The 14652-nt window shown below is 39.6% G+C and overlaps 1 protein-coding gene across 1 annotated transcript in view; it reads right to left on the bottom strand.

The window, feature by feature from the left end:
- Nucleotides 1-14652, bottom strand: part of LOC124870260 (tissue factor-like) — a 64584-nt gene that overhangs the window by 39083 nt on the left and 10849 nt on the right. Inside the window, exons 3-4 of the mRNA XM_047368837.1 lie at nt 2198-2287; nt 1099-1208 (exon numbers count right to left, since the gene is read on the bottom strand). Of these exons, the coding sequence (XP_047224793.1) occupies nt 1099-1208; nt 2198-2287 (200 nt within the window). The remainder of the gene's footprint in view (nt 1-1098; nt 1209-2197; nt 2288-14652) is intronic.

Here is a 14652-nt window from a genome sequence, read left to right as displayed (position 1 = left end):
CTTCTCAAACCCCCAGTCAGTCATGGCAGATGGCTGCGTACACCGAGCCTGGCTGTACTGGAGGTTTCTTCCTGTTAAAGGGGTTAAAGTTTTATTTTTTTCTGCTGTCAATACATGCATGCTCAGTAGGAGGGATTGCTACAATGTAAATGACAGTGCAAGCAACTGTCGTATGCTCGTCCCAAAGTGAATACTGCAAGTCAGTGACTCAATGCAATCTGCTGGGTTTCAGAAAACGTTTTAACCAATTTGAATAATAAACTGAACTTGACTACATTGTTTGATAACACAGATTGAATTAGAATATATCGAACAGATTTTAAATATGTCTGTATGAATATATTGAATTGGAATTGTTTTGTAAAGTGCCTTGGTATACAGTGCTTATCTTGAACCTAAATAGCGTGAACAAACCAGTTTTTGTATCAAAATGTGGTTTGGTTGTGCACTTTGTGTTGTTAATTTTGTGTGATCTCTTATTTATTTTGCACTAGAACAGTTAGTTCAAAGGTACAATGATTTCATAAGTGGTCAGCGGATTTACCACAAAAGGTGCATATTTCTTGTTTTTTAACCTCTTGGAGATGCCCATTTTCTTTTTCATTAAATTCTTTTATTTAAATATGAGAACAGGCTTAGAGCACCCTGGCCTCTCAATCACAGTTCACTACTGGTTCAGACATGATATGAAACGTATGATGTTAAGACAGATGTTGAGGAAAGAAGACAGTTGGCAATCATTAGAGACAAGTTAATGTGGAATATATAGCATTATGTTAGTGAGAACAGTTATAAAGATAAATTCATGAACATCTCTTTGATAGTGTGTTCCTAAGTTTTTTTTCTTCTCATTATGCATTTCTGGTAAAACCATGTGGACAACAGACCTTTTCTAAAGGAGGTAGAGCCAGGTTAAAGGCAGGTCTTTGATGTAAAGATGAATTGAAGCTCAGCGAAGTTTTAGGCATAAACTCTTGCTAGTCCAAATTCCTGAGATTGGAATTTGGAATTAGGAAAAATGTGATGAATGGAAGAAAATGGAAAACTTGTCAAGGGCTGACATGCCTGTGTGTGGGTAATTGATAGTGTGATACCTACTTTCTTTGTAGGGATTGAACGCTGGGGCATTGGTGTGAGGGAAGTCGTAGTCCATGCCAAATTCACCATAAAAGTCATGTGATTCTGTTCTGATATCAGCTTCATAGTCCCTGTGAAGATAAAAAACATTTTCTTTGGAAAATTTTTCATCAACAACAAATTTAGTGTAATAGTTTGCCTGACTAATTTTAACATTTACTTTAAAAGGTAAAGGCCCACATGTCTCTGTGTTTGGAGGTTTGAATGCAGGGGACAAACAAAACTGTGCCTTAGTTCATCAGTTCCTGTTGACTTCTACATTTGAATGCACAATTCACTTCAATTCAATTCAGTTTATTTACATAGCGCCAATTCACCAGGTTTTCTATCTAAGGAAACCCAGCAGATTTCATCAAGTCAGTGACTTCCAGCATTCAGTCCTCCTGGATGAGCACATAGAGACAGTGGACAGTATCTTGCATTGTGTCGTTTACTTTTTAGCAATCCCTCATACTGAGCAAGCATGTAGCAACAGCCAGAATCTGGCCTAATGTGAGAAGCTTTGAGCCAGTTTTCAAGTATATACATTCAGAAAGTGACCAGTGCAGCTAAAATCAATTCCAAACCTATTGCCATTAATTCCATTGTTCGAGCTTTTCCACAACACTGCTTGTTTATCTTAGTTGCGATGTTTCCATTTCTTTCAGGTGTGTGTGTGTGTGTGTGTGTGTGTGTGTGTGTGTGTGTGTCTGCAACAGAAAGACTGTGTGTAGACATTTGCAATAGCAATAGCTGAATATTCCTGAAGTGCCAGGTTCAAGGAGGATTTTCTATAGAAAGGTAAATATTTTTTAAATTTAACACTACCGTTTTAGAGCTCATCATTGAAATTCAAGTATCACAAAACATTTCATGCCTTCAAGTGTTAAATGTATCTTTTCAGTTTTACAGTGGGAGTACTATCGAGGCCTGTATTAACATTAACCAATCATGATGATTCTATTATTATATTAATAGTGTTGGAGAAGGCAAGAAAAAAATATTTCAGAAAAAGCTAAGTTTACAGATAAAGTTTACAGAAAAATATAAAAGGTTTTGCATGTAATTAGTAAGGTCCCACCTGTCCAGTGGAATGAGCTCCTGAGTCAAATCACATTCGGATTCTGATGTTTGGGTGCAGTCACGGACCTCTTTCCAGTCTTCACTTTTTCTGAGGTAAATGACAAAAGTATATCTTAACATGATTCTTTTAGACTGAAGAAGCAAACTGCAAATGTTCTAAACAAGAGCCTATAAGCAGAGGTACCAAGAGGCACCAAGTCATTGTTTTGCAAGTTAAAAGTAAGTCCCAAGTCTTTCCAAGTCTCGAGTCAAGTCTAAGTATTAAGCTTTTGATTTCAAGTCTTAAACAAGTCATTATACCAATTATGTCATTGATAAAATATCACAATAATTCATAGAAATTATTTTGATCTTTTGGATTCCTAAAATATTTTTGAAAAGTGTTTTTATTTACCAGGTACCAGCAGCCACAAAATCAGTGCTGAACTTGCTTTTTACAGGAAATGTTAATAACTTAAACAGCCAGTAAATTGAAAAAAGGTATTTCACAATGAAATACAGAAAAAAATCAGATTTTCTATTCACAATAAAAATTATGTGCACGTCAACCAAATGCAACAGTACAAACCTGTTTTTACAGTATTGCATGATTAAGATCAGATCATTAACAAGTAACAAATCAAATTCTTTATTCAACTATATAGAAACAAACTTTGTGATCAACTTGATTTTATTAGATAAGATCATGGCCCTGCTATCTAACAGCTTGGATGTACTTACTTAGTTTAGGTTCAGGTCTAAAACTCTGACCTGCCATGCACTCATAATAATCAGAGGAAATCATTCAGCTTTAATAAGGAAAATAGTGTTGATATTACCATGTAACTGTAGTATTGAATGGTTAGCAGATTGTAGAACTAACCATCTCATTTAAAATGTCAGGAATTATTGCACCCAATTTAAAACAGTGCCGGTAACATCAAATTTTCATGATAAATCCAACTACATTCATGGAAAGGAAACACTGATAACATATTTTAAAAAGTTAATTCATGCTGCTGAAATGAATGGTTGTTATAAATTGGTTATACATTTCATTAAAAAGGTATTATTTATGATCCAAGATGGCGCCGCAGATGGTCGCCTCGGCGTGTTGGTGCGCATTGTTTTGTTTTTCACTTAAAACTGTGCACATATATTTATATTATATTGTAGATATGTTTATACTGTTTAATTTGTATTGTATTGCACCGACTACGCTAAAACAAATTCCTTGTATGTCCAAAAACGTACTTGGCAATAAAGCTTTTCTGATTCTGATTCTGATTCTGATTACCAAACTACTCCTTTGCGCTTTTGTGGTGCTCTTTTATGACATCAGATGGGAACCCAGCCTGTAAATTGACTGCTGCTACAATGGCAACAACACAGACAGCAGCAGAGAATCTCACGTTTCTTTAGAAATATTTAAGTCACTATCAGAGAGAGCAGAGCAGTCAGGAGAAGAAAGTCAGCTTTCATCAGATGGTAGAGCACAAGTGTCGACCAGAGTCTCTTTTTGCCGGATGCTGGAGCGCGTCCAGAGTCAACATGCATAAATCATACTGCACCACCAGGACACAGAATGAGCACAACATCCAGATTTTAAAAATAATTCACTAAACACGAACTAGATCTCGCTATGTCAGTAAATACACACATATATTTATACATACACGTGTATATATTAGAGTTAACATTAGATCAATTAGATCAGTTACTGGATTAACTAAGGTATTATAAACTGGGAAATTAAACATTAAATGCACCAAATTAAGCAACAAATAAACCCAGGAAACAAAACACATGAAAAAATCTGGATGCATAAAACAAACTATTGAGCAGTTTATCTTCCACAGAATGAGTTGTTTTGGACTTGCTACCGTATTTATTACTGGCTGATCCACAGTAAATATGGCACTGAGTGAAACAACCGGAGGTGAAGTCGAGCAGCATGGAGCAGTAGCAGCAGACACAAGGGATGATTCAAGATCTGAAGACACTACCTGGTGGGTCATTTTCTTTTTTTTACTTTATATTTGAATCTTTAGAGAAAAATGTATTTAAATATATTGTGTGCGCCTGTAATTTATCTTTTTTTAATAATAATATTAATAATTTGGGATTTTTAATTATTAACAATAACTGCCAATATCTAAATGTACTTTTGCAACAAGGAAGTGTTCTTACCTTGAGCCCTGATCCATTTAGCAACAGCAGCAACAACCTTTTCTTTGGTGATCTTTTCAAGTCAGATGCTCTGAACAGCATAGCTATAGACTCCGCTTCAACATTCTTTTTGGTCTGTCAGATATCCCGACCTTTGACATAATTTCTCTTGTGAAATCAGGTTTCTTGTTCCTGGGAGTTTGTCGTACAGTCCTCCGATCACAACTGGCTGTGCTTGGTGGGACCAGCTCATGTGTTCCATCAGTTTTCCAGCTCTGATCCAGGCAGCTCTGATCCACTTCACTTCAGGAAAATAGTGCAGACTAACGGCTGCTGTTGTAGTATTGTGCCACCACCAGCAAGGCACCATTTCACCATATTAACGCTGTTTTTAACCCAACTTGTCTTCTACATAGGAGTTTCTACATACAAAGTTTAAAACAAATTGTTGTTTCATTGGGCGAGTTGGGAAATTCTTAATTCTCTGCCAAAAATTGTGATCCTTCAAAATTCTTGTCATTAACAATAAGGATTGATATTAATTCGGTGACTAGTATAAATAAAAAGGGTGAAATAGGGCAGCCTTGACGGACACCTCTGTTAATTTTGAATCATTTAGATGTGTTCATGTTGATTATCACAGAACTCTTAATATCTCTATAAAACATACTGACAATATCAACAAAGCTTTGAGCAAAACCAAACACATCAAGGGACTGCATGAGAAAATTATGCTCAATCATGTCGAAGGCTTTGTAGAAGTCTAGAAACAAGATAAGGGCATCAGAGTTTACCTCACTTGTGTAATCAGTTAAGTCCAAGATTATTCTAATGTTATTACTAATATGATGATTTTTCATAAAGCCTGTCTGAGTTTCAGCTATGATAGTATCTAGACCTTTTTAATCTGTTGGCAAACATTAAGGCTAATACCTTATAGTCAATTGTTAGGAGAGTAATAGGCCGCCAGTTTTCGATTAAGGGGTCTGTATCAGGTTTGGGGATAAAAGATAGGATACCCTGCTTCATAGTAGTCGACATCTCACCATGAATGATACATTCTTTGTACATGGACAATAGTGAGTTTTGAATAAGATCCCAAAAATGAATGTAAATCTCTACAGATAAACCATCAATACCAGGTGCTTTTCCCTTCTTCCTAGAAAACAAAGCATTTTGAATTTCTGTTGTTGACAGGTCAGACTCACAATGGGATTTAAAGTCTTCATGAATTGAAAGTATATAAGGTTGAATTATTTTTAGAATACAGCTGAATCGTTTTCGTTGAAGTTGAATTGATAAAAGTTTTTCATAAAAATCAGAAACAGATTTATTAGGCCCGAGCAGGAAAACTGCAAGGGCCTATTGTAATTGCAAGAATTCTTATTCTTTGTTTTTTCCGTTGCGTCTTTGCGGGCAATATGGGGACTTTGCCATGAACCAAAACGCATACGATTTTACCCAAAATTCTCCCCCGCGTAAAATTCTTGTTCCGTAATGTCGTCATTAGTAGGCGTGACCAAACCACTTAGCCACGCCCCCAAACGTCAGATAGGCCAAACCGTAAGTCGTAGAGATATGAACCAAACGTCAGATAGGCCAAACCGTAAGTCGTAGAGATATGAAATTCGCCACAATGCTAGAGCTCCTCAAACCAAGAAAAAAAGTCTCTTGGGGGTATGTCCTAAAATGCACAGGAAGTCGGCCATTTTGGATTAAAGGCCGATTTTTGCCCGTTTTTCACTTTTACTCACCTCGAACTTTAACGAACTCCTCCTAGGGATTTTTAGCTATCGGGTTCATATTTGGTCAATATGCAGTTAAGGCATGGGGGATTAAACATTATCAAAATCCTGAGTTGTCGGCCATGTTTAGGGGGCATGGCCAGGGCACGAACTTGGCGTTTGCGCCGAAACTGAAAAATTGCAATAACTTTCCCAAAAAAAATCCTAATCACAACAAAGTTGGCATGAAGGAGGACATTCGGGTTTCCGACAATCCTCTGGGGTCATACGCTGACATCATCAAAGCCACGCCCCCTCAGAACCGGAAATCAATTTTTACACTTGGAAAGGTGCCTCTATGACCCTCTTCACCCAATCAACTTGAAAGTGTGTCAGAAGACAGATAACTATTGGGTCTAACTTCGTTTGAAGCACAGTGACTTTTCAGAAAAGGGCGTGGTCGTAGCGGCGCGGCGAAGTCAGACATCACGCCATGGCCATACGTTTGGCTTTAATTTTCACATAGATCATCTGATCTGCACCAAATTCAATGTCATTGATCCTTGTCCGGTCCCCAACAGAAATCAGGTGACATTTTGCTGGGCGTGGCCTAATTCGTCCACAGCGCCCCCTACAAAATTAGAATAAATCAGCCCCAAGCCATGCTTTGACCAAGGATTCTGAAATTTGGTACACATATGTAACTTCTCAAGACCTAGAAAAAAGTCTCTTGGAGCATTGGTCCAAACCCCACAGGAAGTCGGCGATCTTGGATTGAAGTTGCCATTTTGACCATATTTTGGGCGTTTCCAGCCCGCATATCTGAGCGAACTCCTCCTACAGCTTTTGACTTACAGACTTGAAAATCACTCAGTATACTTTTAAGGGACTGGGTATCAAAAGTTATCAAAAGATTTTTGATACATGAAAGTATGTGGGTGTGGCTAAGCCTCAAAATCTGACTTTTCGCCATAAAAAACAAAATTGACATAGCTCCTACAAGGAAACTCACAGATACATCAAACCTTTTGGGATTGATCTGCCTCTAGTCCTGAAGAATATTCACTCATCACATGCTGACATCATCTAAGCCCCGCCCCCTGAGAACAGGAAGTATCACGTTTTCCTTTACAGAGTGAATGTTTGATGTTCTTCACCTAATCAATGTGAAACTGTCCCAAGTAACAGATCACATGATGCTCTTAGACAGTCGACAGTACTTACTGCTTTAGCTGGAGGGTGTGAATATGATGGCGTGGCAAATTCTGATGTCACGCCACAGCCATACGTTTGGCTGTAAATTACACATGGATGATCTGATTCACTCCAACATAAATATGCTTCATCTTTCTCAGTCCCCAAAGACCTCTATTGGATTACATTGGAATTTGGATCAACAGCGCCCCCTAGGACACTTCAAGGGCTATATCTCCCTCATACATCATCGGATCCACTTGAAATGTAGTATACATGATCAAGAGTTAATGATGGACATGTTGACACAGTCAATTGATGATGTCGTTTTAGCCCCACCCACAAACAAACAAGTGAGTGCAGCTTTCATCTGGAAGGTCCCATTTACTCCAAATTTTGAATGCTTTTTGCCAGACTGAAACTCTGCATGACCGAAGATCATATGACATGTTGCTCAAAGTGCCACCTACTGGCGACGTGTTGAAGTGACGCGGTGTCATTGTATGTGGCGTGTATGAGGCGATGCCAGGCTCCCGCGGTCGCTGCACTGAGGTGCGAGGGCCTTCAACGCTGCTTGCAGCTTTAATTAGTTTTGGATCTTTAGATAACATTCCATTAATATTAAGAGTGGTTAAAGTTTTTTTTAACATTTCTTTTTTCCAGAACAAAAACATAACTTTTGTTCCTTTCTCCTTTTAGCCATTTAGCTCTAGATCGAATAAATGAACCTTTTGTCAAAGCTAAATAAAATTGATCTAATTGTAACTGAATATTTTTTAATTCGAGTTCTTCCACTGAAGTAAGTTGTTGTTTCCCCATTAATAGATTAAGTTTGTGCATCAAGTCAGATTCTAGCTTCTGTTTTCCGTTTTTTAGTTCTTCAGCTAATCTGATTTTGTATTTGAATAATTCCCATTTGTTCCTATGTTCTCCGATAATTTCCTCATTAAAGCTTTTTTTAACAAGATCTTTGATTGTATTATTAAAGAATAGGTCTTTCAACAAAGAATTATTGATAAAGGGGCATTAAGATGGCAAATATCTTTTTCATATTGAAGGGAAGAAGATGAGATTAGAAAAAAATCTATTCTGGATTTTAGAGAGTGGTTGTTATTGGGCCATGTAAATTCTTTTTTAGTAGCGTTAAAGAAACGGCAGGTATCAGTTAAGGAGAAGTTGGAGGTTACGAATGAGATAAGGTTGATATTTTGTAAAGCAAGATTTTGTTTAGGAGGGAATCTGTCTGTCGTTTCATCCAGACATTCATTAAAGTCACCGCACAGAATTATATTTGAACCATGGAATAATATCTTGTTTGAAGCGTGCAAATTAAAACCATATAAATTGCAAATAATAAAAACTACATTGTCTTGTTTTATTACAAGTGTTATCCATCTACCATCATCGTAAGGCATTGTTTCTAAAACATCACCTTTAAATTTGCGCAGGAAAATTGAAACCCCTGCTAAGTAATTAGAACCATTGCTGAAATAAGCTGCATTACCCCATTGTCCTTTTCAAAACATCGGATTCACAGGAATGAGTTTCTCAAAGCAAACTGAAATCTGTCTCCATTTTTCTACTAAATAAGAAAATCGCATTCCTTTTAGTAATATCCCTGATGTTGGGATCTGGGTGACTCGGTCTCCTCTTCTGTCTGCTGCTTCCGTTGTTCTCCCTTAGATGACGCCAGAGCATGGTGACTGGAGGTGTGACAGGTGTTCCCCATTAAGCCTCATCTCCTGAGCAGTATAAGAGGAGCCTGCTGTCAGTACTTCGGCGCCTGATTGTTCACCAACAGTAGTAAACTCTAGCCCTATGAAGCCTTTGTAAACTCTTCCTAAGAAGTATCTTACCTTTGTTTGTGTTACAAACTGTTACAACTCAACAGTTTGTGCTCCTCCTCAAGTTGCATATGTGCACTGGATTCCATTCCAGTTCACCATCTGGTTCCAAGCCTCCTTCACAGATTCAGACACTCTCTTCGGACAAGATTCCAGCTGGCAGCATTCTGGCTCCTATCTCTCCAAATACCAGTAAGCGAACCCTGCGAACCCTCCACCGTGCTCACCATGAAACCCCATCCTGTGTCGCTCTGATCACCCTCCTGGAACCCACTTACCTCCAGCAAGCAGCTTGTAATCCCAGATCAAGATCATCACTCACAGACGAACTCTCCACTCCCGGACCCACCTCATTTCCCCCCTGACGGTTCATCCACTGATCATCTGTAAGCACAAGATCCCATCAATATCTTCATAATACCTCAGATTTATACTAACCTTCCTGTCCTCCTCCCTGCACAATTGATGTGTTCCTGGTTCCGGATTTCTGACTACCGGATTTTTCTGATTTAATCTCACCAGTTACAATAAATCTTTTAAACGTTCATCTGTCTCCTGACTGTGTTCTGCATGTGGATCAAAGCAGCAGCTAAAACCCAGTAGAACCACTCAGGATGGTAATTTCAGATTTTGGACACCAGATCCAATCACTCCACTCTGTGCACATTAATGGACCAACAAAGAAACACAAACCACCAACTTAAACAAATGGCATCTCTCCTACAACATGCTCTCACGTCCAACCCTCCTCTGCCTCAGATGGCGTTGCTGTTTCCGTAGTCTCACAGCAACGCTCTCACTCCTGTGACATCACTTCCCCTAAACCGGAGAAGTTTTTGGGTGAGGTTGGTAATTGTGGAGGTTTCCTCCTTCAGTGTTCCCTTGTTTTCAATCATTCATCTCAATCATTTTCCCATGATGATGTAAAAATTTCATTTATTCTTGGTCTGCTTACGGGTAAAGCTGCTAAAGAAGATGGGCAGAAGCCCACTTCACTTATTATAACCAGTTTTGTTGTACTTGAATTTGTGCAAGAATTTAAGCAAACTTTCTCAACTGATACAGGTCAGACGAGTGTAGCTCGCCGTCTGTGGTCACTCAGACACAAAAATCGATCAATTTCAGAGTTTTCAATTGAGTTTCGCACATTAACATCTGCTTCAGGTTGGGATTCCTGTGCCATTAAGGCTGCATTTTTTTCAGTCCTTAGATGAATCTTGAAAAGATGAACTAGCTCTCAGAGAAGACCTAAGACACCAAATGAAGTAATTGCTCTTGCTACCAGAATAGATAATAGAATGAGGGAAAGAAGAACGACTAAACTAGAGAGACCAGCTGTAAGACCTCGGGTACCCGCAAGTAACCCAAATCCTTCTCGGCCACTTTCCAGCCCGTCCATTCTCGAACCAGAACCTATGCTGATCAGACGCACTCACCTTACTCCAGAGGAACGACAACGTCATAGGGAGGCTGACCAATGCATCTACTGTGGTTCCGCAGATCATTACATCGCCTCATGTCCAGTCCGGCCAAAAGGGAGGGTCCACCAGCTGTGAGGGAGAGCTCGACAGACCAACACCCAATTCTAAGTCCTCTCATTTCACCATGCCAGCTACGATCATATTTAACAATGATTATCTCAGCATTTCCGCTCTAATCGACTCTGGTTGTGAGCAAAACTTAATTGACCAGAATCTTGTGTCCCAAGCCCAGATCAAAACAAAGCCCCTTCCTACACCTTCCTTGTTTCTGCCATTGATGGGAAGGTCCTTCAGAGAATCACCCACCAGACTAAACCCACTGAACTGGTCATATCGGGTAATCACATATTTGTTTTTTTCTATTTCCCATTCCTCAGTCATCTGTTGTCCTAGGCTTTAATTGGTTACAACAACATAATCCTCATTTAAAGTGATCTAAACTCCGCATCAACTCCTGGTCCACCAACTACCTCTCTTCCTGTTTACAGTCTGCAGTCCCTCCTAGGGCTGGTCCATCTACATCAGCTGAAGCCGATCTTATCGATCTCTCTCTGGTACCTGAGGAATACCATGATTTGAGACATGTTCCTGGAACCTCTCTGAAGACCGTCTGCACGTCTGTTTTGTCTTCTGGAAAATAGGTTGTTCGTCAAAGCAGAAAGTGTGAGTTTCACAAACTTTCAGTAACATTTTTAGGATTCATCCTTGAGGGTGGGCAGGTTCGTTCGGACCTAGACAAGGTCAAAGCAGAACTCGATTGACCTGTTCCAGACACTCGAAAACGGCTCCAAAGATTTTTGGGTTTTGCAAACTTTTACCGCAGATTCCTATGCAATTACAGTCAAACAGCTTCCCCATTAACTGCACTCACATCTACCAAGACCATATTCACCTGGACTAAAGAAGCCAATTCCACCTAATTCGCCCTTAAAAAAGGAAATTCTCTCAAGCCCCCATCCTCATTTACCCAGACCAGTCAAAATAATTCACACTCGAAGTTTATGCCTCAGACACTGGGGTGGGTGCCGTGCTGTCCCAACAATTTGGCTCAGATGGAAAACTTCAACCTTGTTCCTTTCCTCGGAGATTATCCCGCACTGAGAGAAATTATGATGTGGGGGATCGAGAACTTCTGGTCATCAAGCTGGACCTTGAGGAGTGCTCTCACTGGCTGGAGGGCATGGAACATCCTGTGCTGGTTTGGACCGATAACAAGAACCTTTCATATCTCCAGTCCGCCAAATGCCTGAACTTTCGACAGTCTCGTTGGTCTCTGTTCTTCTCCCGGTTTAACCTTTCCATTTCTTTTTGCCCAGGCTCCAGAAACACCAAACCAGATGCACTCTCAAGACAGCTCTCATCCAATGAAGCTGACAAGGAACCTGCCACTATCTTAGCCCCAGTTGCATCATAGGGTCCCTAAAATGGAAGATTGAGGACCTTGTACACTAAGCTCAACAGTCTGAACCAGATCCAGGAACTGGATTTAGAAAAGCTTTAGAAAAGCCTGCCTGATGGCAGATTACCTTCTGCCTTTCAGACTGCTCAATTAGTAGTGAAACACGTATTCAGACTCCATGGAATCCCCCAGGACATCTTGTCAGACCGCGGACCGCAGTTCTCATAGGTATTGAAACAGTTCTGTTCAGCGCTCAATGCTAAGGTTTCTCTAACATCTGGTCATCACCCACCGTCAAACGGTCAGATGGAACGCATGAATCAGGAACTGGAATCCAACCTCAGATGTCTCACCTCCACCATCCCATCAAATTGGAGTAAGTTTCTACCCTGGGTAGAATATGCTCATAATTCACATGTCTCTGCAGCCATGGGTCTGTCCCCTTTTGAAGCCTCTCTGGGTTATCAACCACCCATTTTCCCCTCAGAGGAGAAAGATATCTCAGTAACATTGTCCACCATCACATCCACTGCTGTAAACACATTTGGTCTAACACAATCAGAGCACCCCAACACACTGATGAACATAACCAAAAAATGCTGACAGGAAACATAGAACCACACCACAATACTCACCAGATCAAAGAGTTTGGCTCTCCTCCCGTGACATCCCTTTAAAATCTATATCTAAAAAACATGCTCCTTGCTTTATTAGACCTTACGAAATTGAATCACTAATCAGACCCACTGCAGCCTGCCTCCGTTTACCATCTAACCTTTGCATCCACCCAACTTTCCACGTCGCCCAGATCAAACCGGTCCTTACCAGAACTTTACCAGGGGCTGTTGAGGGGGGTATGATGTCGGGGTCTGGGAGACTCTGTCTCCTCTTCTGCCTGCTGCTTCCTTTGTTTTCCTTTAGATGGTGCCAGAGCATGGTTACTGGAAACCAAGCAACATACATTTTCCTATATTTTACTCTTCCCCATTCATTTTTATGTTCTATCTTTTTTAACAGTAGGGTAATGAGAATGTAAATGTGGCAACCTATTAAACCTGACAACTGGAGCTTATTGTAATAAAACTGCAAAGTTAAAATTAAAGACTAAACATAATGATTCTAATAATGCACCTATATTTAAAACAATGGAAACTCCAGTAACTTTTTTTTGTTTTTTGGGGGTTTGTTTTTTCCTTTTCTTTCCCCCTTCTTCTCTTCCTTCCTCTTTTTACAACAGAATCTAGCCTGAGAAGAGCCCAAATATATTTTTCTATATCAACAAAGCTATGAACATGGATGCAACAAGTTATATGAACCTAATAAACAAATATAATCTGAAATATTAACATTAAGGATGTAAGCATATTACTAAAATTCCATATTAATAAAGTGTAGACTGAAAATATAAGGCACTTAAGCAAAACTAGTTTCTGCAGATGTTGTTATTGCACTCAATAACAGCATATTACAGACAGGCTGAATGCATTCAGACTATCTCTGGATGATCAATTTGTTTCCCATTTATAGAAGCAGAGGGGCCACGGAAGGAGGATTTCTTTCCCTCCTCTCTAGCCTTCTTTACCAAAGGCCAAAGTTTCTCTCTTGGTTCCTTATCTTCTCGTGAAAGCACCTCCATGATCGTTGTCGAGAAGAAATTTGGAAATTTGTTCATTGTCTACAGGTTGACTCTCCATAGTGGGGTTTGGTGTGCTGATGGTAGTATCTTCCATTGTAGTGGCCAATATTTTCCTGCTTTTTCTCTTACCCATTCAAGTCTGAGTTCTTCCATTGTCAAGGATTTAAGCTATGTGTCACCTGACAAAAGTTTTACATGCAACATTGATTGATTAACTACGAACCTCCCGAGTTACCCGACAGAGTGAAAAAACATGTCCGCTTAGGTTGACGCCAACTTGGCCCCCTTGGGAAGCTTCGATGTGAACGATGTGAACTAATAGGGCTTGGGAATGTGATGTCAGTAGCACAATGCATTTCTGATTTTTTGGTGTAAGACGCTAGTAGTTGGAGCGGTGCGATTTAGTTTTGGTTAAACATTCTAAAAAACGATACAATGGCAAATGGCTGTTGCGTTATTAACTGCCACAATCGGTCTCAGGACTGGAGACGAAAAAGTATCCTAAAAGGAGTGTGGTTTTTTTTCTCCGTTTTCCAGCATGGAAGCCACACAACGGAGCACAGGCGACAGAGCTAATACACCTTTCTGCGGGGTAACACACCACTGAGCATGGTGCTGCCATAATGCGGTGGTACTGGGCAAAATTATGACAGTGTGCTGTTCTCCAACCAATTTGTATCCCAGTATTGTTTTGAAAGTAGTGTTAGGGTTAGGGTCACAAACAGCTTTGTGGACCACTTGCAAAACTTGTGCTGAGTAGAAAGCAGTTATCTAGGTTGCCTTATGAATAAATGATGGACAACTTAAAGATTATTTTGCATCTTTATTAAACCATCAATGTTACAAAGAAATGTTGTTGTAATAGGATTTGCACATCAAACATAAATGGGAACAAATTGTTTAACTCCTAGTTTGAAAAGAACAAAACAAAACATTAATAAATATAGAAAACATTGACAGTTCCAATGTACTGGAATCACAGCAAGTCCAGAGACACAGTACACTTAAAGATCAGCAATAAGTAAGA

The sequence above is a fragment of the Girardinichthys multiradiatus genome, chromosome 6, assembly GCF_021462225.1.
Source record: "Girardinichthys multiradiatus isolate DD_20200921_A chromosome 6, DD_fGirMul_XY1, whole genome shotgun sequence".
Taxonomy (NCBI): domain Eukaryota; kingdom Metazoa; phylum Chordata; class Actinopteri; order Cyprinodontiformes; family Goodeidae; genus Girardinichthys; species Girardinichthys multiradiatus.
The sequence above is the reverse complement of the archived record's forward strand: the minus strand, read 5'-3'. Positions and strand labels throughout refer to the sequence as shown.